At 40.6% G+C, this 22,130-nt stretch overlaps 1 protein-coding gene across 3 annotated transcripts in view; it reads left to right on the forward strand.

Annotated features, from left to right (window-relative positions):
- The first annotated feature begins 1,982 nt into the window (after positions 1 to 1,982).
- Positions 1,983 to 22,130, forward strand: part of DIAPH3 (diaphanous related formin 3) — a 226,826-nt gene continuing 206,678 nt past the window's right edge. The window contains exons 1-2 of one of the 3 annotated variants that reach the window (XM_082073435.1): positions 1,983 to 2,541; positions 12,977 to 13,009. In XM_082073435.1, coding sequence (XP_081929561.1) covers positions 2,392 to 2,541; positions 12,977 to 13,009 — 183 coding nt within the window. In that variant the 5' untranslated portion in view covers positions 1,983 to 2,391. Of the gene's footprint in view, positions 2,542 to 12,976; positions 13,010 to 22,130 lie in introns of those variants that run through there. The other 2 variants (XM_082073436.1, XM_082073437.1) reach the window with 2 other exon arrangements.

Raw genomic sequence — 22,130 nt, forward strand, 5'->3', positions numbered from 1 at the left:
ATGTTCCAGGAAATCATTAACCATGACATTAAACAGGGTTGTGCTAATTATACTCTCCATAAAGAATTCCAATATAAATTTACAAAACATCTACAAAAATATGCCACAGAATTATTTGTGTACATTAAACTGTCCGATTTACTCTACCTAGTCCCACAGCTCCCTAGTGTTAAGGCCCAGTCCTGCAAAGGTCCAGTTTGGGGCTGCATTCTGCTGCATTTCACCAGAGCTCCATATAATGGTAGTTGTTACATTTTGTAGGTCACCGCCTGTGTAAGTCATGCTGAAGGACTGACATCTTTATTCTTTATGTGTCATTGCATTGTAATGAATGGCTATCAAATCATGTGGAAAAAAAGTGAATGCAGTTGTTGGAGGGAGCATTTTATTTCGACTGCATTCAAGACAACACAAAATTATAAAAACAATATAGAAACCTGAGCATCTTTCTTACTGAATAACAGAAGAAAAATGAAACTTGTTCTGTTTTAGAAAATACTCTAGAGATATAAATGCTGAGTGCTACCCTTATTTTTCTTAATGATACTTAACACTGAGGCTTGGAAATAGATTTTCCCCTCCATTTCGCATAATTATTCTAACTCCTGTTAATTTAAGATAAAAATAAATAGACGGTACTGATTATAGTAATGAGAATTCAATTATTTTCTAAAGCATATACAATTCGTTAGTATAGAGCTAACAAAATCTCTATCTACTTGTGTATTTTCCCCAAAACTGCAGGGCTTTCTGTTACAGAAAACAGCAGCTTGCGTTAAGCAAATACAGAATGTAGGTATGCATGTTCTTTTGGCCTTGCTAGTACAGTTAACAGCTCCTCCACAAAGACTCCTTCAGTCACAAACCAAAATCCCGGCCTAAAGACGTCACTGAAAATACTGCCGTTGTTTTGAATAGGGCCTATCTCCTGTGTTATTCTGCTTTCTTAACCCAGAACCAGCAAAGTGGTATAAAGTATATATTATAAAAATCTTAAATACATATAAATATAAAAAAATATAAAATTGTGTATTTACATATATTAAAAAAAAATCAAGGCTCTAGATATATTATCTAGAAAGAGATTAACTAGTTTTCACCTGTAAAACAGTGGGTCTTTTCCATGAAATCAGAATTTTTAGCAAAACCAGGTTTTGGAAATTGTCATCCTAGAACAAACCAGTGAGGGACCTGTCCCATCCTTCAGCTGCAGGTGATTAGATCACTCAGAAGAAAAGGCCAAGCCTGGGAGGCAACGAAATAAAACCTTCCTGAGGGGGTGAGGGTGCATCTTAACCCCTTATCTCAGGGGTGGTAGGCTCATTTTCACTGGGGGTGCCGTCTGCCTCGCGGTTGCCTTCAAATGGCGGAATATAATTTTAGGACTGTATAAATGTAGTAGTTACCTTTATATAGTCCTAAAAATCACATTTGGCCCTTTGAAGGCAACCACCAGGCTGACGTGGCCCCCGGTAAAAACGAGCTTGACACCCCTGATTTAGATGGAGGCGACTGTGCCCTAAAACACGGGGATCTACCCCACGTTCTGACGGTACTTTCACAGAGCTGAGGCAGAGGGTGGCGGGCACATCTTACTGTCCCTGCCACAGGGGAACGACACACCCCCGCCCAAGGGACGTTAACTTGGCTGCGCACCCGCCGTTTGCTGACAGGGGAACCGCCCGCCCAGGGCGGCCCGCGGTTGCGTGGCAGCATAAAACTTCCCAGGGGCCAAAACAAGATGGCACAAACCCTGGGAAAAAAAAAACAACAGCAAACAAACAAAGTATGAGCGCTCACAAACCCCGCTACTCGACGGACCCCGCTCCCGGACTGACCCCGGGCGCCTGACCCGCTCGGGACTACGGCTGACCGCCGCACAGCCCTCTGGGACACGTAGTCCCGAGGGATGAGGGGGCGGTGCGCAAGCAAACAGGTGCGGCCACTGGGGCGGCTCGCCAGCGCTTTGCCGAGAACAGCTGATTCACCAGTGATTGGCAGGAGGCCAGCCAATCGAGAAACGACGTTTCCGTCGCGCCGCCGCGGGATTGGCTAGCGCGGGGAGGCCGGAGGCGGGACAAGCATTGGCGGGACGATTCGGACGGCGGGACATTCCTGGGCTCTGACAGGCGCCGGCGAGCGGCCGTTGGGAGCGCGCGCCCCTGCCCCGGGATTAGAGCCTCGCTAAATCCTTTACTGCGCTGAGACGTCGGTGGCGGCTTTAGCCCTGAGCCTCCCTCCTCCCCCCGCTGCGTCCTGCCCGGCCGAACTGAGCTAAGCTGCGCTAATCGCTGGCGCCCAGCTCGGCCAGGGCCGCCGGGCCTGGGCCCGATCGCGGGCAGCGGCCTCCCCTCATCTCCCCTCCCCTCCTCTCATCTCCCGGGCGCGACCATGGAGCCGCGACGGCCAAGATACTGCGCCCCGTCCTCGCCGCCGGGTCGCGGTGGGCGGGAGAACAAGGGGCTTCGTCGGAAGGGCCCGCCGGGGGCCGGCAGCGCCGGCGGCCCCGAGGAGGCGGCGGACGGCAGGAAGCCCAAATTCGTAAGTACGAATCGATCCCAAGCCACTCCCTGCCCCCGCTGGGGCTGCCTGAGGTGTGGGCCTTCCTGCCGGGCTTGCGCCGAGGGGCGCCGACCCTGCGGCGGGTCCATCCTCCGCTCCGGGGGGCGGTCACTGACCTGGAGCCCCCCGAGAGACCGGGGGTCCTGGTGGGAATGGAGGGGCTACAAACCGGCGCCGTCGTCTTCAACCGGGCTTTGAAAGGTGAGCCGGCCAGCTCCAGGTCACCTCCAGGTCACCTCTTTGCCTGTCTGAAAGGACCTGGCTTCATTTTGTACCAAGTTTTCAGGTCTCTCCTCTTCATCATAAAGCTTTATTATCTTACTGTTTGACAGCTATGGGTATAAGATGAACGGAATTCTAGCTTTTAGATTATGTTAGTTTTATTTGAACTGGATTTTTTGTTTTATTTTATTTTGGTGATGTAAACTGTACAGTGAAAAACTGAGTCTTTGAATTTAAGGAACATAGCAAAGTTCTTCTCCCTAGCTCTGCTTTTACAATCTTTTGGCTGTCATGCCAAGAAACTGGGGAACTTGAAATGACTGATAATTGTCCACAAGACAATGTGTCTGTGAGATGTGCTCTAACTAAAAGGCACCCAGGAAGAGCCAGTTTTTGTTTGGACATCATGAGATTTCCAAGTGTTAAGCTGGCACAAACATACATTCTACCAGTCTTGTATCCACCACATATGGAGCAGATGCATCCCATGCTTATATTTAGGTGATGCACGTGTTAGTCTTTGTTCAGTCGACTCTGAGCCACAGAATCACAGAATGTTAGGGATTGGAAGGGACCTTGAAAGATCGTCTAGTCCAATCCCCTCACCAGAGCAGGAACACCTAGATGAGGTTACACAGGAAGGCGTCCAGGCGGGTTTAAAGCCAACCTGCTTTAAGCTGCATTATATGCTTACAAAATAGGTACTGTAATATACCTACCATAGAGTAGATTCTTGATTCTAGGGCATCTTTGTGTGATATTTAGGACTTGAATGTCTGGCACTTGAGCACAGGTTCAAAAATGTTAGCTAGAAAACAGTATCAAACTGTAGGCTGGCCAAACCTGTTCTGGAAGGTCACAACTTGCTCCCAGCATTCCTGTTTCCTGGAATCCTTTGTATATTGTGACTGCGCAGATTGCTCTTGGATCCAAGTCCTTGTGCCTGTTTTTGCATGTTAGAATGGGCATGTATGAAGCAGTGTGACCAAGAGCTGTTTGCTTGTCTTTATAATTGGTTATGTATCTTCTGGAGGTGCATGCATTTTAGTCATGAAGGTGATACAGCTGGATGTGCTTTAGAAGAGATTCCCTGAGTAAAAACCTATATGGTCTGCTCAGTCTAAAAGGCTGAACAGGGTTACGGGTATATAACTTGGCTGGATTATTGCTGTGGTAAATGGGAGACATAGATTTGTGTGTGAGACTGATGAAAGCACTGAGTCAAAAAGTTAAACTTCTTATCGATACTTTAACTGTTAAGTTCTTATGCTTACAGGATATTGCAATAATTTTCCACTTTTTTCCCCTAACCATGTGTTAAAACAGAAATAGGGTGTTGCCATCATGTTCACTTTTTTTTCATGTGTGTTAAAATAGAAATACAATAATTTATTTAGTACATAATCCTACTAGATATGTGGTACAAGCCACTGAGAATTTTTTCTTAAATGAACTTTGATTGACTCTTTAGTGAAAGTAAGCCTTCTCTTAGGTGCAGGAGATTGTCTGGTGCATGTCTAGACTTCCCAGGCTAGGCAAGGGTGATTTTGAGCATGAGTAGATATGGGCATCAGCTGTCTGTCTTCTTGAGGTCACAGTGTTGATTTTTGGTGCAGCTTACAGGAAATAAAGTGAGTTAAATTTTAGTATCTGACCTAGCTTTGTAGAGTGTATATGATCATAATGTAGTTTTTTTTTTAAATTTTGTCCTGCCCTTGTTCCACCTGCCCAGTTTCTGAAACTCTTTAAGCAGGGATGACTGAGAATATGCTTAATCTATGACAATACCTTGTCAAACCACAACTTTCAAAAGAGCTGATTATCCCGCAGTAGTCAGTGTTGGAGTGGCCTCACCTTGAGTCCTGTGTGCAGTTCTGGGCCCAACAATTTAAGAAGGATATGAAGGTGCTTGAATGTACCCAGAGAAGGAAGGCAACAAAGCTGGTGAAAGGGCTGGCAGGAATGTCCTATGAGGAGCAACCGGGGACATTGGGTTTGTCTAGTTTGGAGAAGAGGTGGCTGAGGGACCCTCGTTGCTCTCTACAGCTTCCGGAGGAGGGGAAGCGGAGGGGGAGGTGCTGATCCCTTCTCCCTGGTATCTAGTGATAGGATGTGTGGGAATAGTTCAAAGCTGTGTCAAGGGAGGTTTAGACCAGACATTAGGAAGCCTTTATTTACCAAGAGGGTTGGTCAAACACCTGAACAGGCTTCCTGGAGAGGTGGGCAATGCCTCAAGCCTGTCAGTGTTTAAGAGGCATTTGGACAATGTCATTAGTAACGTGTTTTAACTTTGTCAGCCCTGAAGCGGTCAGGCAGTTGGATGAGACAATTGTTGTAGGTCACTTCCCAGCTGCAATATCGCATTCAGTTTTGCCCTGGGGTGTTGATACAAGACAGAAGAATTCTCGTTCTCCAAACCTGGATTGTGTTCTGGATTGCTCACTGGGTGACCTTAAGAAGAGTCAGAGATGAATATTTCATGAATAGAGTTTAGTCGCTCTGTCTTCATGTAAACTGTTATGAGGGGTATAGTTTACAAACGTAATCTGTGGAATTTAACGGTTACTAAAGAGCAGCATGCTGCTCCATGCAGAATATTTATCACCCGGCTATTAAATCTAAAATTGACAAACTCCTTCTTATCTACCTCCTGTTGTCTTACAAGACTGTTTTTTGTTTTTTTTTTTTTTTAATTGTGGGGGAGATGGTGTAACTGGGTTGACCTGTTCACATCTAATTCTTCCCATAATATGTCTTCAATATACCTTTATTAGTTAAATTAGTTTGTGTCAGAATACATAAAACTTTTCTTACTCTTTTGAATTCTCTGTAATCCAGTCTTAGATATAAGATATAGCCTTTCCTGTGTTTGGGATACTTACAGTGCCATACTTCTTCATGTCACCTAAATTATATTTCTGATCTCTTGTACGTTTGTCAAATGTGGATGAAATTGGCTCTTAGATTCAGTTAACTCAAGTCATCCACATTGTATTAGTCTAATTTTCTTCAGTGTGAAAGGCTTGAAAATAAGTTCCAGGTTGGACCATTCCAATCAATGCATCATATTGATCTGTCACAGCAGATATGCTAATCTGAAAAAGAATTTCATCCCCTGACAAACCTTGAGGTGAAATTGGATTGCTTTTTGCAAAGCTGACATCGTTAACATGTACCTCCTTCCTTTTTTTTACCTCCAAAGAAAGTTCTTGTTTCTTAAAAATCACTTCATTTGGAGAGTGGAGAAAGAGTCTTTGAGCTAACCAGTAACAGTGGTTGATTCCAGTCAAATATCATCTTGAAGTACTGCCTTTCTGAACAAGCTGGTTTCTCAGAAGTGGTGAATGAGTTGTAAGTCCTCAGTTCTCTCTGTTCTTTTACAGGAATAAATAATAATTTAGGAGTGATGTTTAATTCTGAAGCACATACCAGCTTGGCTTTTTTCAGCAGGTCCAAGGTTTTGCAAGTGTGGGACTCTTAAAAGGATAAAAGATACTCTATGGTACCGTGGTACTTCAGCTTATTGAAAGCTCTTAAATTCACCCTTGAGGGTTAGGGCCTAGTAAAAAGAGGAAATGAATTGAAGGATGACAGTGTTCATACCTGTTTTCTGTGTATGCATTTACTGAGAAATACATTTTTGAAGTCTTCTGGGGAGTGGGGTAAAAAGCCATTGCTTGCCACTTTCTGTCCTTGATTTTTTTTTTTTTTCCTTAGAAGTGTTTGGAAATCATAAGAGAGAGTGCTATATTACGTGACTTCCAACTTCATTTCTCTGGGACTACATCCTGAGGACTCCTAGGCCTCAAAAGATCAATTTCTAGCTCAAGTTAGAGGTGTTTCTATTAAACTCAGTATAGTATTGATGTGTCTTCAGTGACTTTCAGGTTATGTTTTTGATGAAGCTTTTTATGAAATTTATGTGAGTCAAGAAGACTTTCTTGTTGGCACCAATCTGTTAAAAATAGACAAATTAACACTTGCATTTAACGGTGTCTGTAAATCAAAGAAAGATGTAGTTAAGAGCATTTCTCTGACATAGAGAAGAAAGGTAAGACCGATCTGTGTCAATATCTTTAATTACAAAGTGACTGAATTATTGCTGCAGTTAGGCTGCAGTATAAGACCTTGAATCTAAATTAGTCTTTTAAAGAAATGATTGCTGAACAGATGTTACCTAAACCACTTTATTGCAGCTTTGTAAAATTGTAAATTCCTCATGCTGTTATTTTTGTTGGCATGAATTAACACTGTGGGTTATGATATTAAATTTTACTGCTGTGTTCTAGCACTTTGTTATATAATCTTACCTGTAAGCACCAATTTTGAGTTTAACTCATCAATGTCTAAAGAACATCACAATCAGTGTAGAAACTGTCTTGTTAAGATAATTTTGCCCCTCATTGCTTTTCAGAGTGCCTTCCAAGCAACAGAGAGTGCGATAAAGCTATTAAATAAATGCTGAAGTAGTATATTGGAAATTAAAAGTAGGAAATGCTGTGGAGTTACACAGCAGTTTCTAAATTGCATTTACAGACGGAGGTAGCAAAGTTACTGAGGGAATATTGTGACAAAGGAGATCCTAAAGTAATAGCGTTCACTGTAATCATCCAATTTACATCTCTACAACTGAGTCTACAGATTGCCTTGCAATCCCTGCTTCACTGTTCTGGTTGTGTTTCTGCTGGAGAATAACCTTTGGGGAAGAAAACCAGTTTGTGTTGAATCTTTTTGGTGATAGAATTAATGGGCAGTGTGTGATGAGTTCTTCTCACTAATTTAAAAAGGTACAGAGGGGATTGTGTGATTATATGCACATTCTTAGTCTTTGTTTCTCTAGTTTCAACATTCGAGTTTGAGTCGTCCATTTCTAAAACTCGAACTCATTGCATCTTGCTTAAAGCCTTCTTTTTTTTTTTTTTTTTTGGGTTCTTATCTTATAGCTACATGTAGGCTCTAAGCTCTTCTTAACAGAGAAGGTATCTGTGTATGCAGTGGCTTGGGGGAGTTATATGTGGGTTTGTTTGCTTATTTTCTTCTGCAAGGAAGGCAGAAATGAAGATCCATAAAGGATTTAGATACCAGACTCTGTGACTTTTTTAGTTTTTTGTAATTTGAAGTACTTCATTGTGGTGGAAGCCACACATTGAAATTCTTGTTTAGCTGCTTGAAACTCCTGAAACTCCTCTCATACTGCCAGGGATGTATGACTGGGTGATTGTCTGTCTTCTAATTCCATTTATGATCAACAAATCAGACCTTGTCTGCCTTTCTGATGGCAAACTCACTCTTTCCCTTCTGGGCATAATTCGAGTTCAAGTACCAAACATGCTGTTTTTAAACATGGTGTTTTGATTCAGGAACTCAGATGAGCAATGTCACTCTGTGTTCATGTGATGGTGAAAAGTGCACTTGCAAAGAATGGAGATGTTGCCCCTTTTGGTAGAGTGCCAAAACTTTTAGATGATACAGCCTATACTCTGCATTTTACTGGAATATTCTTCATTTCCAGGCCACACTGAGCTGTAGTGCTTGTGGCAGAAAAGCCAAAGACACGAGACTGAAGGTCCTGTGTGAGAAGGTGGCATTCTCCTGCATTCTAGTCCTGTTTGCCTGGACTGTTATACTGCATTTAAGTATAATTTTGTTTATAAATGTGCATATGCAAAGATAGAGAAATAAATCTAATGACACAAAAGATCCAAATAGTACTGTTAATGGAATGAAGTGGCATTTCTCATGTCTTTGCTTCACTGTCTCTACCCAGCGTTGTCATGGTTAATTATATAGATAATGACTCAAATTGTCTTGCAGATTAAGCTCCAGTATTGCTACTGCTTGGATGTGCAACATAAGATCGTCCTCTATATGACAATAAGATTCTTTACTGTGAATATATGTGAGACCAAACAGTATTTGCCTTACTTTTCCCTAGCTGAGTGGTGCAGAAGTTGCATCACAAATGCTTTCATCATGTATGACCTTTTCAAGATACAGAGTACTCTTTCTGTTCTGTGAGTAGCCTTCTTGTTGCCATGCATGTGTTGTGAATCTCAGTTCTTGTGTCATAGAATCATTTTGGTTGGAAAAGACCTTTAAGATCATCAAGTCCAACTGTTAATCTAACACTGCCAAGTCCACCTCTAAACTACGTCCCTAAGAACCTCATCTATATATGTGTCTTTTAAACACCTCCAGGGATGGTGACTCAACCACTTCCCTGAGCAGCCTGTTCCAATGCCTGACAACCCTTTTCTGTGAAGAATTTTTTTCCTAATATACGATCTAAACCACCCTTGGTGCAACTTGAGGCCATTTCCTCTCGTCCTATCATTTGTTACTTTGGAGAAGAGACCAAGACCCTCCATGCCACAACCTTCTTTTAGGTAGCTATAGACAGCAGTAAGGTCTCCCCTCAGCCTCCCTTTCTCCAGGCTAAACAGCCCCAGTTTCCTCAGCCACTCCTCACAGGCTTGTGGTCCAGACCCTTCATCAGCTTCGCTGACCTTCTCTGAAGGAGAAGGGATGAAAGGATAAAGCAGTTTTCCCCACTTTACAGAAGTCAGTTCTAATTTTTCAACTCTTTTCTAGGATAACAAAAATGTTACCAACTAGCCAGTTCTGCACATAAGCATTTTGCAATGTCTCTTGGCCTAAAGAAGAGTTCAACAGGGAGATGAAGACAGCAGGTGACACCAGCACCGTTTCTTTCTAAAGCTCTCACTGTCTTTGATGTTTTGAGATGAGCTGTCTTCTGACAGTTTTTCAAGAACGCTGTGTCATACACTGAATGTATGTGTATATCCTGCGTCCAATGGAATAAATTATTTACCAGTATGCCTGAGGGACATAATCTTCAAAAAGGGGTAATTCCATGTGAGATTGCTTGCTTTCTTCAAAATGATATATCTATACACTTCTTTTTAATTGTCATTTAGCTTTAGCTGAACTGCTTTGGCTCAGCTGCAAAACAAACAGCCTTTTCCTTCATATCCCAGACTGAAAACTAAGATACCCTGGAAAATGTAATTTCAAAATGTTAGCTCTTTATAAATGTGTTTGTATAGCTGAACACTAACCAATGGTGATACTTCTGCTTTTCCAACTGTAGGTGCTACCAATAAATCTGGACTTCTAAAGTATCTTAATTAATTCCTAATCTCTTCATGGTTTTGTACGGCTTTGAGTAGAAAACAGGATATCAATGTACTTAAAATATAATTAATTTGTTTTTCAATTTTGTCTATCTATTTTCTACATGATAAACAGACTAGAGGAATACTATTACTTAGCTCCTGTGCTCTGAAAAGCAATAATGTTATTATTCTGGTGTAGTTCATGGAAGCCACAGAATATCATATGAGTGTTTTCATCCATAGCAAAGCAGTATTCTGTAAGCTTATATAATGTTTTTAGCAGTATTCAATATTACAAGAATATTACGCCAGGTTTATTTGCTTCCAGGCCTGTGTTTAAGGAAACCTGTTCACTTGAGCAGAATATATCTTCTGTGCACTGACATATCCAGATCTTAAAATAAAAATACTTTCCTGGGGTAGTCAAGCACTCCAACTTCTACCTAACTGTGGTATAGTTACTTTTTCCCATTACTAGAAATGTGTTTGTTTTGTTTCTTTGGCCTGGCAAGAATAAAAATACACCCCTTGTTCCTGAGTCACAGTAGTCCTCTAAACTTCATGCCATTAAAAGATACAGTGTGATAAGATTTTATTGTTAAGATCACATGTAATGTTCCACACCTCTGTATCCCTGAATGCTACAGAAGACTAGAGAAGTTGGTAACTGGTTTTACATTGTACAGCCTTGCCAGTAGAGACGGACTTGGTGAGGGAGAGGGGAAAAGATCACTTTAGTTATGTTTTAACCAGCTCCTCTGACTGAAAAGTCTTATAACATAAAATTCTCAGAATAAGTCTTTTGAGATGTCTTACTCCAAGTCATTCAGCCCTTTAATATTAGAGTGGTAAAAGATCTGAACGTTAGGTTGTAGTTTGTATGGGGTTTCTCCTACTTTATAAAGAAACCTTCTTAACTGGTTGCATAGTAGACTTTTTTTTGCACTGATTAGTTAGATGACATGGGTCAGTGAAATGTTCTGATATAGAAAATGGGGAACTTTCCCCACTTTACCACAGTAAATTCCATTGCTGAATTTCAGACCTTAATTGAAAACTACAAAACTACTGTCTTGAACTATTCCATTAACTTTGTCTTTTTCAAAGAACAAAACCTGAATCTGGGAAATATTGCCTTGATTCCATGGATGATCATAATGATGTCTGTACAGAGCAATCACAGAACATCCAACATCTGTTCCTAAGTGCAAGTGAACCTGATGTTGTCCTTCCTGTGTCTGTTTAGTGGAATGTACGTGAGTTTGACATGAGTCTTAAACTTCCACCTCAAAGCACATAATGCAGAAGATTTTCATTCTAAGCAGATTACTCAGTCTCCTACCATGCTAGAGGAATTTCACAATGGTATCTGTGCATTGCTTAAGGCTTAGCAATTTAAGTTGTGTGTATGAAAAAGGAATAAACTTTTATGTTCTTTGCTACCAACTTGCAGTGTAAGACCATATGCTAGTGTTTTCTCCTGCAGTTTTGATCACTTAAGGATAGAGGTATTATAACCAACACCTTGGTAAATGTGAAGTCTTGAGCTCTTGCAAATGATGGAAATTAACGCTTATGCTGCCTTTTTAGCTATTTAGCAGAATGAGAGGAACAAGTCATAAAACCCAGCTCCACAGCAGCGTGTGTGGCAAACATCTGGTCTGACTCTGTGGCATGAGAACACCAGTTAGAACATTGGGATACAGATCTTCAGTCTCCCGACTTGATTGAAATATTTTCACTTTGTTGTTCTTTTCATTTATTTGAAATCCACATCTATTAGAACATGGAGTGTGATTGTCATAAAAGTTCAGTACTGACCTAGCTGCAATTTTTTTTTATTACTGATGGCAGAACTTACACTATGTCACTGAGTACTGAGTGTTTACTCACACTTCACTTGCTTTTTATTTTTAACTTCATAACCATTCATCAGATGCTTCTTCTTCACTTTCTTGACAATACTGAGTAGAGCTATCATAGGTTAATGTTTGATTTAACAAAATTATTCTTCAGTTCTGAGGGAAGAGCCAGAGAAGATATCATGAGTAATGACACCCAAGTATTGTTGACTTGTTGAAGACAGAGCAAGTGTTTCCAGATCCGATTAATTTAGATGTAGCCATTGACAATTGCTGTAGCTACTGCCAAGCTTTGTACCCTAGGCAGCGAGGGAAGTCTAAGAATAGGGTAAGAGTCTATCTTACTAAGTATGTGACCTCACATTCTTCCCATTTCTCTGCCAAGTCTGTTCTCAGCTTCTTAATAAAAACTATAAATGGTATCCCTGCAACACTGACTCATCAGTCACCAATGTTGCTCTTCAGCGCTGCTGTTCAGTTTTGTGCAAGAGCTCTGCGTCCCAGTACTTGCTCCCGTTTGTCAATGTGCAGTGGAGAGCGAAAGAGTTGATTCAAGAACTGTTGTTTCACACAGCAGTGAGTGATTTTCTTTAGATTTTTGGATGTTACTACTAATAAATGCTTATGGCAGTTTCTACACATAACTTCATGCTCCACTTGCCACATAGGCAATGCTTGAGAGCAGTCAACAATCTCAGTTGCTCAAGTGTTGCAGCTTGGCAGATAGTTTTGAACTGCTGTGCTGTTCTTCTAAGGAATTTAAAAACTCTGGATTGATTCCTTGGTGGTGTCCCTGCAGTCATTTTGAGAAGACACAATTCTAGTAGCTGAACTATGAACAGGTCTTCTGTATTTAGCTCTGAATTATAATAAACCACAACTTGTTTCAAGCTGTGCTTGGTTTGTATTCTTCTGGTGTTATTCTAAGGGTCAGATTACAGTTGTGTTTTTTGTTTTTTTGTTTTTTAATCTACACTGTATTCCCTGTATAACTTGCTGTACACTGTAAGCCAGCAAAGTACAACTTGCCAAGAAATTATTACTTTATTTCAAGTGCCATGATTCAATACTGTTTAACTTGCATCTTATTTTGAGTAACTGTAACTAACTGACACTTGCTTTTTTGTTTGTTTTTTTTGGCTGTTTTTTTTACTGCACAATTGTGACATGACTGGTTTCCTGTTTGATTTACAGCATTTAAATATCAAGACACTGACAGATGATGTGGTAAGCCAACCTAAGTTTTTTTTTGGCTTTGCTAAGCTAATAACCTTATTGCTAATGCAATAGAAATAACCTTACAGGGAGGAGAAACTCTGTTAATTGTGAAGTTAACTTTAGTTAATTGGCAAATTCTCACTAAACTGTTAATTATCTGTAACAAACTCAGTGCAAGTAGAAAAAAAATCTATGGATGGCTTTGAAGTATGCTCTAATCATAGCTAAATGAGATTGACACAAGTAATTGTGCCAGCTTACATGTGGCAGTTATCTGTGATTGCATGTTTAATATTAAAGTTACTTGGGCTGCATGTCTAGCTTAAAATACCGTGTTTAACAAACTAACAGTTGCTTGTAAAACTCTTTAATGCTTTCTTCAAACAGTGTTAGGTATATTCAGTGTCATGCTAACACTGTGTTTCTCAAACTTAATATGTCTCTTGAATAGGAGATGAGGTTCTGTATCACAAAGCAGGTTGTTTTTTCTTGCTGTTGAAGTTACCTGTTTCATTGTCTGTACTATCCTTTTCCAGATAAGAATAGCTTTTCTGAAAGTGGATCATTCTATGAAGTCTTTGATCTTTAACCTAGGAAGTAATGTTCTATAGGCATCTAAAGATCAGCTGTTACGACTTCAGTGCTACACAGAGTTCTTGCTGAAGTACTTCTGGGCATAACTGAGAGCTTAAGCACAGAGTGTTTTATGCTGGATGATGTGCAACACACTTGTGCTCAGAAATGCTGGCTGCTGTTTCCTGCCTTAGGGAACAGTGGTGTGGTCATTTTTGATGAGGTGTGCACAGTTAATAGTGTTGAGCTTACAACCTCCATCTGTCCTTCCTAGACTGATTTAAATCACCTGTTGCTATTTCTTTAGCAGGTTTTCATAGTCTTGAAATGATTAAGAAATTTGAGTCTGGGTTGATAATGCAACTGATTGGATTTTTTACCCAGTGGTAAAGTTGAAGTAAGAGAAGATTAACAAATGGAATGTTTAAGATTATATTTGATTTTGTAGCTTTCAATGAAATAATGTATTTCCTTTCTTCTCGTGGGCAATCGTTTGCATGCTAACTTGCTCTCTGCTGCACTATGCTTTATAAAATAATTATATTGTATTACTCCCAGTCTGTTTCTTACAAATACCGTGTTGTGTAACAGTGACCAGGAACTTTTATTTTTTATGTTTAGGTAATTTAGCAACATATTGAGAGTCTAAAATGCAGGTTGCTTTTCAATATTTGAATTGTATTGGATTATTCCTGAGATGCTGATGAATTGTCTACTTTTAGTGATGAATCCCTGTTAAGTTCAGAAACACCTTATTTTTTTACACAACCAACACAAGCTTCTTTTAGCTTGTTTATTTACAGACTATGAAGCCAAGAATTTTATTCTTATTCCACAGAGGAGGGGCAAGTAGGTATCTGAGACATTATCTACCTGCAAGATCACTGTGGAAGCAAGCCTGTTTTCTATCTCAAGTGTTCTACATTCCAACAAATGGTTGATGAGGCTCATAAAGACTAAAAAATCCCTGCATATTGACAGAATTTTATTAAAAGATATATTATGCAGACAAAAATGAAATGTATACTAAATTTCTATATAACACAGATTTATGTTGACTGATTTCGTAGCAACTGCTCTAAAGATAAGAAAGGCTGTATAATTTCTGGTATATAGAGAAACAAGATTTGGAGTGCAATATGTTCTATGCATTCAAGATGTGACTGTGCACAGGCCTATCCCTTGTAACTGTTAATTTTCTACCATTAGTTAAATGATTGGCTCTCAAGAAAGGTAAAATCAGCTCTGGGAGGTTGTGAATATTAGGAATAAGGAGTCATCTAATGAAAGGGTTCCTTCTGAGTATCTTGGTTTATGCAAGTCTTTCTTGTACTAAAAGCTCTACTGCTAGCAATGGAATTTCTCGTATAGTAAGAAGAGTTAATCTTGTAGAGCAATTTGACTGTCAAAGAGAGAATATACTTTTTTAATCTTCTGGAGCTTTGAGCAAAAAGATGTTAAGAGGTCTTTGATTCACAATCATTGGAAGTAACTTCTTTGATCTCATTGAAGTATTTTTGCTGGTAAGGAAAAATACTGATTTGCTTTTACTTCCAAAGATATTGAAAGAAATTGATGCAACCCTATTCCCCTGTGTGTTCCCCATCCACTAAAAATAACAACTATTTCAAATGAAGACACAGGGTTTGTTCAACATTGTATTCTACTTCCTTTCTTCTTACACTGTTAGTGTTCTGTTAATACTAGTTCTTTGTCATGTGTCTACATCAGGGTGTTACTGCAGACTTTGTTGATTGAGCTGTTGGTTTCTGTGACTAAAGTGAGTGGCAAAACGTCTGGGATATTGAGTCATACTGTAGTACTTGTGCAGATTTTCCAGATGTAAAATTGTGTTTAGTGAGTATATAAGTAGTGGACAGTCAAAAACGTGAACTTGAAAATTGAGGATGGCAGTACTTTTTGTCCTAGACATCCATAAGGCGGAGTGAGAAAGACACCTAGAGAAAGAACAAAGCTATAAGCAATGCTATTGTCTTTATGCTTTCAGCCAGGAAATGAAGATTTCATACCTGCATATTCCATATCAGAACTCTCCTAATAAGTTGTGCTTAGTGATAGTCATTGGTGTCTTGATGGTCCGTATGTGGGTGTGTGTGTTTCTTCATGAGAATGGGAGTGGGAGGGGAAGAAATAAGACTGTTTAGTACTTCTGGTAACATGGTTTAGGCTAAACCAGAACAATTCTGTAAACCTGTCTCTTCATAATTAGGTATCAGAAGTAGTGATACCTCAGTTGTGGCAAACAGCACACTTTATGTAGCCAGGACTTCTCTCTGATACTGAATTGCCTGCTCTTTTAGGATAAAGGTTGTCCTGTAGTGCAGTAACATCCTGTAGTAATATATACTCCATAAACATGTCTGGGTGGAAAGTTTACTGCTTCTATGGTGAAGAAAACAAAGATCCAAGCCAATGGTTACTTTGTAGCATGTTGATCTGGACCCTGTCTGGTAATTTTCTTCCCTAGGAACATCCCAGAGCTTTGCACAGTGATTTGGGATGTTAACAAAGTATAGTATAGTATTTTACTATTTTTGTCTTACAAAATTGGTATAGATTCATGTGCTTTGTACAGCTGGAGAAAAGGAATATGAAGAGATACAGTTATGGTTCTTGTTTCAAGGGCATTACATCTGTTAGCTTCAACCTTAATGTGAGAGGATTTTGCATCACTTGATTTATATGCTTTACGTGTTCCAGGCATCACTGTTCTTTGCACTAAACCAAAGTGCAGGAATCACAGAGCTAGTGCCAGAAACATCAAATCCACATGGTATGGTGCAGCTGTTGAGCCAATATGTTAGCTTGGGTCCAGACCAAGGCATGTCATGTCTAATCCGGTGAACACCATCTCCAAGAATGAAAAAGAAAAGTCAAGGAATCAAAGGCTATTGTGGATGATGGAATTTTAGTCCTTTGTTTCTTTTTCAGTAGATCATGAAGTGTGTCTTCCATGGCAAAGCCACTGTACTGTGCTACTGCTTACCTTGAAAAAGGATAGATTTTTGTAAATTCCTCTAAGAATTTTTTTCATGACTTCAGATAATGTTTCAGCTGTAAACTCCTTTTACTATTGGTTATGACAGGCCCACTTTCATGACTTTCATATCCTATATAAACCTAACTAATTCTTCCATCTGCTACCTGCTAATTTGGTACAATTTCTATTATATTTCTAAATGCTGGTGTCCAATCACTACAGTAAATACAGTCTAAACAGTGTTTATAAAGAAATACAGCATATGTTTATAGTGTTTGTGTATTTAAAAAAATTTAGGTTGCTTAGCCAGTGATGAGATATTGGATTAGGTCCACTACTTTAAGTATGGTTAGCATCCTTTTTTAGATGAAATCCTCTTGACTAAATATGTGGACAGTGTGCATAATAACTTTTAACTTTGCCTGTTTGGGTCTGAGGTCTTCAGTCTGGATATGGAGAAGAAAGGTAAGACCCAGTTGATCTAATGTTCTGTCCTTGATGTAGGTAGCCTCAGCTGCTAAATCAGTATGTATATTCCCTACCCACTTCCTCTCCGATCGTAAATAAGACCAGCTGTGCCAGTCGATTCAGCTTGATTTGTTGGTTCCCAGAACATTTACAAAGCAGAGGTGTTAGTAGCATTCCTCAGAAAATAACTGTTTTCTCCTGTTTGGGTTATTCTAGGAGTTATTGTCTGCAAATGGTTAATCACCTTCAACTTAAATTGTTCAGTTAACTTGCAACTGAGTGTAAGCATCACGGTTCTGACAGTTGCAGCAATAACTTGAAGTAAAGTATGATGGAGAATCTATTGTGGTATTTGTTTTTTTACATTTATTTCAAATTTGACAATATAAAGCAATTACAACTCTGTTTTTAAATAGAGCATCTGTGTTTAAAAGAACGTTACTGAATTTATTGGCTGACAAGGCATCCTGCATATGTCAGTTTTGTGTTAAACATGACATCCAGTTGTTAACAGTCTCAAAGATGGATAGGCCTATGGGAATTCTCTAGCAAGTCTTGTCTCCTCAATAGTAGCTGATGCCTTCAAGCTTTTCCGGATGGCATCCCGTTCTCATTCTCATCTGACTGGCTGTACGCTGTAGCTGAGAGGCATTGAATCAAGGCTGGAGTGAAGCACTGGCAGAACTAGTGATCATGAATGTGGTTACACATGCATCTGTTGGATTTTATTTTTGAGGAATTTCTTAATATAGCAATAGATGCTCTGGTGTTAATGAAGGGGGCTGGAGAAGATGGGGGAGGTGGGATGGCAAGGAAATAATACCTTTCATTCCTGCATGCATAGCAGCTCTGTTAGGAGGTGTTGTCTCGATAAGCTGTTGAGCCAGCAATTAGTCTAACAATAACTAATCCATTGATTCCTGCATTATCAAGTGTGTAAGTTCAATAGATACTGTTGTCTTAGAGAATGCTATGAGAAGTCTTCACTAAGATCAAAATGACAGCACAAATAGATGTACTCTAGAGACCTAATCAGACAGTGTGATGACCCAGGTTTGTATTGTGGATCTCTCTGTAACTTTAGTTTTCAGGTCCATGGTGCGTGCATAAAATCATTTTGTTATTTTGTAGGCTCTCAATGGATTTATAGAGAACCTATGAAATAAAACTTCACCATTCTTCCTGTGAAGTTTGCTTCATTTTGGCTCTTACAGCTGTTATTCTTGCTACCACTGATTCAAATTCTCATACTAATTTACAGGCAGTCTGAAATCAAGACTGCGGGGGGGTGAATGCTGCTTATCTAGACTTGTCATTTCCTCTCTTTCCTTAGTACTGTGTATTGCGGCTTTCTATATATTTTGAAAATGTCTAGAACACTGTTAATAGTTTCAAACAGTGCAGGAGATGATCCTGTAATGCTTGATGGCAGGTTATGGGTTTTAAGTCCATTTGGACTTGGTGATCTTAAGGGTCTTTTCTAACCCAAATGACTCTGTGAACGATTCTAGTATTTTAAGTAGTAAAATTTGTTCACATGCTGTCACAGAGGCACCCCAAAGTCAGTTGTAGGCAGACAAGAAGTTCCAAAACAGACTTTCTTCTGGCCGGAAAAGTGCAGCCAATAAACTGACTAGAAACAGGGTTTATACAATTAGTTAGCACCCGACAACATAAAATACAGCTTCAGATATCAGTTGAGGAGATTATTGGGGTACAGCAAAATAAGAATAATGAGGATCCACAGCGTGCATGCACACGCTTACAAGAAACAAAACCATAGCCCTCTGACTCCAGGGTGCCTACAAGAAATAATCACTCGCCTGGGTTAGGCAAGGACTCACACTTGCCTGGTTAGGCAAGGACTCGTTCAAGGATACATCCAGTAACCACTCATCTAAACGAGGAGGTGAGGCACTCTCAATCCAAGGAAGTCTCCTTAGATGGCATCCCAGTCTAAGAAGAGGGCTCCAGTTCACAGACCTGCTCCTCTGAGAAGACCACTCCAAGGGGGCCTTTGTCAGGAACCCTGTTTTGTAGTCTGGTCAGATCTGGCTGTGGGCATTGCAACATGGTCCAGAAGCTTTGCAGCTACCCTGGGCACCTCCTCTGCTGACGACCCTGTCAACTGACTGAGGGTCCCACCCCTCCTGCCCCACCAGCTGGTGGAGGCGAAATCACCCTGACCCGGGATAGGGGAGGATGCGACTATCACCTTACGTGTGTATGTGGGGACAGGTACAGTGGGGCACAAAAGGTGCTGAAAGAGCCATCAACTGCCCCATTGAAGGCTCCAGATCTCAGGGCGATTGTGCAACTGCCATACATGCTAAGAATATCTGATCTTACTGGCAAGGTGGCTATGAATGTTTGACCCCTGTTGGGTAAAGGAAATCCTTTGTTCTGTGAGGGAAAGAAAATGAAGGGGAAAATGAATCTGGTAACACCACAGAGGTGAGATTGCTATAGCTCCATGCCCCACAGGCCCCACCAGTAGTGAGGATGAGCATGTATTCCCAGTAAGCACAAACACATGCATGCAGCATATATGGATGTATATGCATGACAGGCAACACAGGTCAACATGAACAGCACCGTGGATGTCATCCTGTTACACTCTTTGGCTGATGAGGATGAAGATCCATTAGTGGGAAACATACAGGGTGGATCCATCTGCAGGTGACTGAGAAGCTTGCTGCCTGGTTGCTGGCCCCCAGATCCCAGACTTCCCTGTGGCTGGCACCTGCCTGAGGCTGCAGGCTTGCGCCAGTTGCTGATACAGACCTCGTCACTCAGGGACAGATGTGTGTGTGGGCACATACACACATAGAGCTCTTTGGCAGGTGGTGGGGCTCACCTGGTCCCTCTGATAGGTCTTGTGGCCTTGTTTTCAGAAACACAGATGTGCACACACAAACAAAAGTCTCCATTCCCTTGCTCAGGCCACTTCACCTGCCCTCTGGCTAGTCCAGCTTGATAGTTGCTAGTGATCATTGACTCACCACCCTCACTCATTCTAGTTGCTGGCACCATGGACACAGCTGAGGTCCTACTCAAGTTGCTGGTACTTAAGTTCACTCTCTCTGGTCTCTCCAGTTGCTGGTCTGTGGTCCTTCTGACTCGTGGTCTGATCTTGTTGCTCACGTGTGGACTTCCATACACACGTGTACATGAAGTAGAGCATCTCACCCAGGAAAATAGTTGGAAATGGAATTTAATAAGGTAGGACTGACTGTGCCGGTTGGGTACAGGACAGGACGTACCAACCAGCAAACTGTTTACACACAACTGGCCCTATTTATCCCCTTATCTTTTTCTCATGCTAGTTCCTCTCCAAATCACTGAGATCCATCCCTTTCCCTGCCTTTGGTTCTTCCCGTAAACATTGCAAAATAAGTCTTGCACAATTCCCTGATGTTTTCCCACTTCATCCCATAATGTGTCTTATGCCCCTAAGCAGTAACACCCTTTAGTCTGAAAGTTGCTCTGGAGAGCTGATCATGTAGTCTCATGGGGGGCTTTCAGACCTGGACTGTAAGGCAAAGACTTTGCTGGGACAGCCTTGGGAAGAGCCTGCATAGCATGTCCCTTCCTCTGAATCTATAATTTGGGTTCCGCCACCTACCATTGTGCCTCTGGGCTTGTGGAGATAATCCTTTGATGGGTTAAGATTTCCTGTGATAGGCTTGGGAGGAGCCAGGTGAAATTATTATTTGGGTTCCACCAGCCACCATTGTCTTTCTGTGTTCCTTTGTATACAAAAGGACTTAGCACATGACCTTAAGAGACAGTCCTTTCCTTTAGTCTTGATCCCACTGCATGCATCTCCTTTCCTCTTGTCCTTCATACAGATAATGAGTATTGAAGAAAATTTTTGATACATCCTACCTGTGTCAGTTGTGTAGCTGTGTTTAAAAATATTTATTAGGAATTAAATCCTGATGGGATTTGAAGATTGCTTTGATGATGCTGCCTTTGAAATGAATGATCACACTTTCTTGTACTACTAGTAAAAAAAAAAGTGCAGTTTAGATCTTTTTGGCACGGTGTGCACTTTTTTTTTTATTTAAAGTTATGTGAGAACTTCATCACTCACTGACATGTCGTGTCTGCCAAGTGGTTATTGAGACAACTTCTCCCTGTGCAGATGCTGTCAGCACTGTTACTTTGTACATTCAGTAACTTGCCTTGCACCTGATATGCTACTGAAGCTTGTCAGAAGGGTTTGGTGGTCGAACTTCTGAAGCTGTAGTTTCACAGAGCTTTGTGGTGAAGCAAAGCAATGGAAGAAACGCTACTGTAACATGGTTTTATATTATGACAGTGTAAGGGGACCCTGATAGAGTTTCTACCAAAGCTTCATGAGAATCTTCAGGCTGATAAATGTAAAATGCTACTGAAAAGCAGTCTCATGGTAACTCACATTCATGAGCTGACCTTGGTTTACTCTTCACTGTGTTTCAGTTCTGATGTTAACATTTTGTTTCAGTTGCCTTGCTGATTTTGTCTTGTGGAGAATGCACACTGGCAGAATAAAATACATGGCTTTATAGATGTTCCAGTCTCTGGTGGTAGGAGGCATGAAGACATAAAAGCTAAAATACATGCAGACAACTCATTGCTTTAAATTCAAGTTTATGAGAAAAGACTCCTCATGCCTTTCGTTCTGGAGGATCTTGTCCTAGGAATGAGAACTGTGTGAATTATAACTTTAATAGCTTCTCTGCTGTCCTAGTTAATGTTTATCTCTTACCTCCTCTTCCTCTTCTATCCCACCTTAACAAAACAAAGAAACCCACAAACCAACAAAGCCAACCAGACCAAAAACCCTGCCATTTGACCAAAAAAGACTTAGGACTGTCTTGATTAGTTTTTGTTAGCAAAATAGTAGTTTATCTGTGTTGTTTCTAGAATTAGTCTTACCTTTGGAATGGAAACTCTTCCTAGCTTTAACAGTCTTTCCTTTCCAGAGTGAACTTTTCTTTCTAGTTACTTTCACTGCTGCTTTCAATATCACATAATTTTTAAATTTAAGGCCACTATGCACACCATATTGTGGTTACATGGGCAGTTGACTTTTTTTTTTTT

This window comes from Streptopelia decaocto, assembly GCF_964273445.1.
Source record: "Streptopelia decaocto genome assembly, chromosome: 1".
Lineage (NCBI taxonomy): Eukaryota > Metazoa > Chordata > Aves > Columbiformes > Columbidae > Streptopelia > Streptopelia decaocto.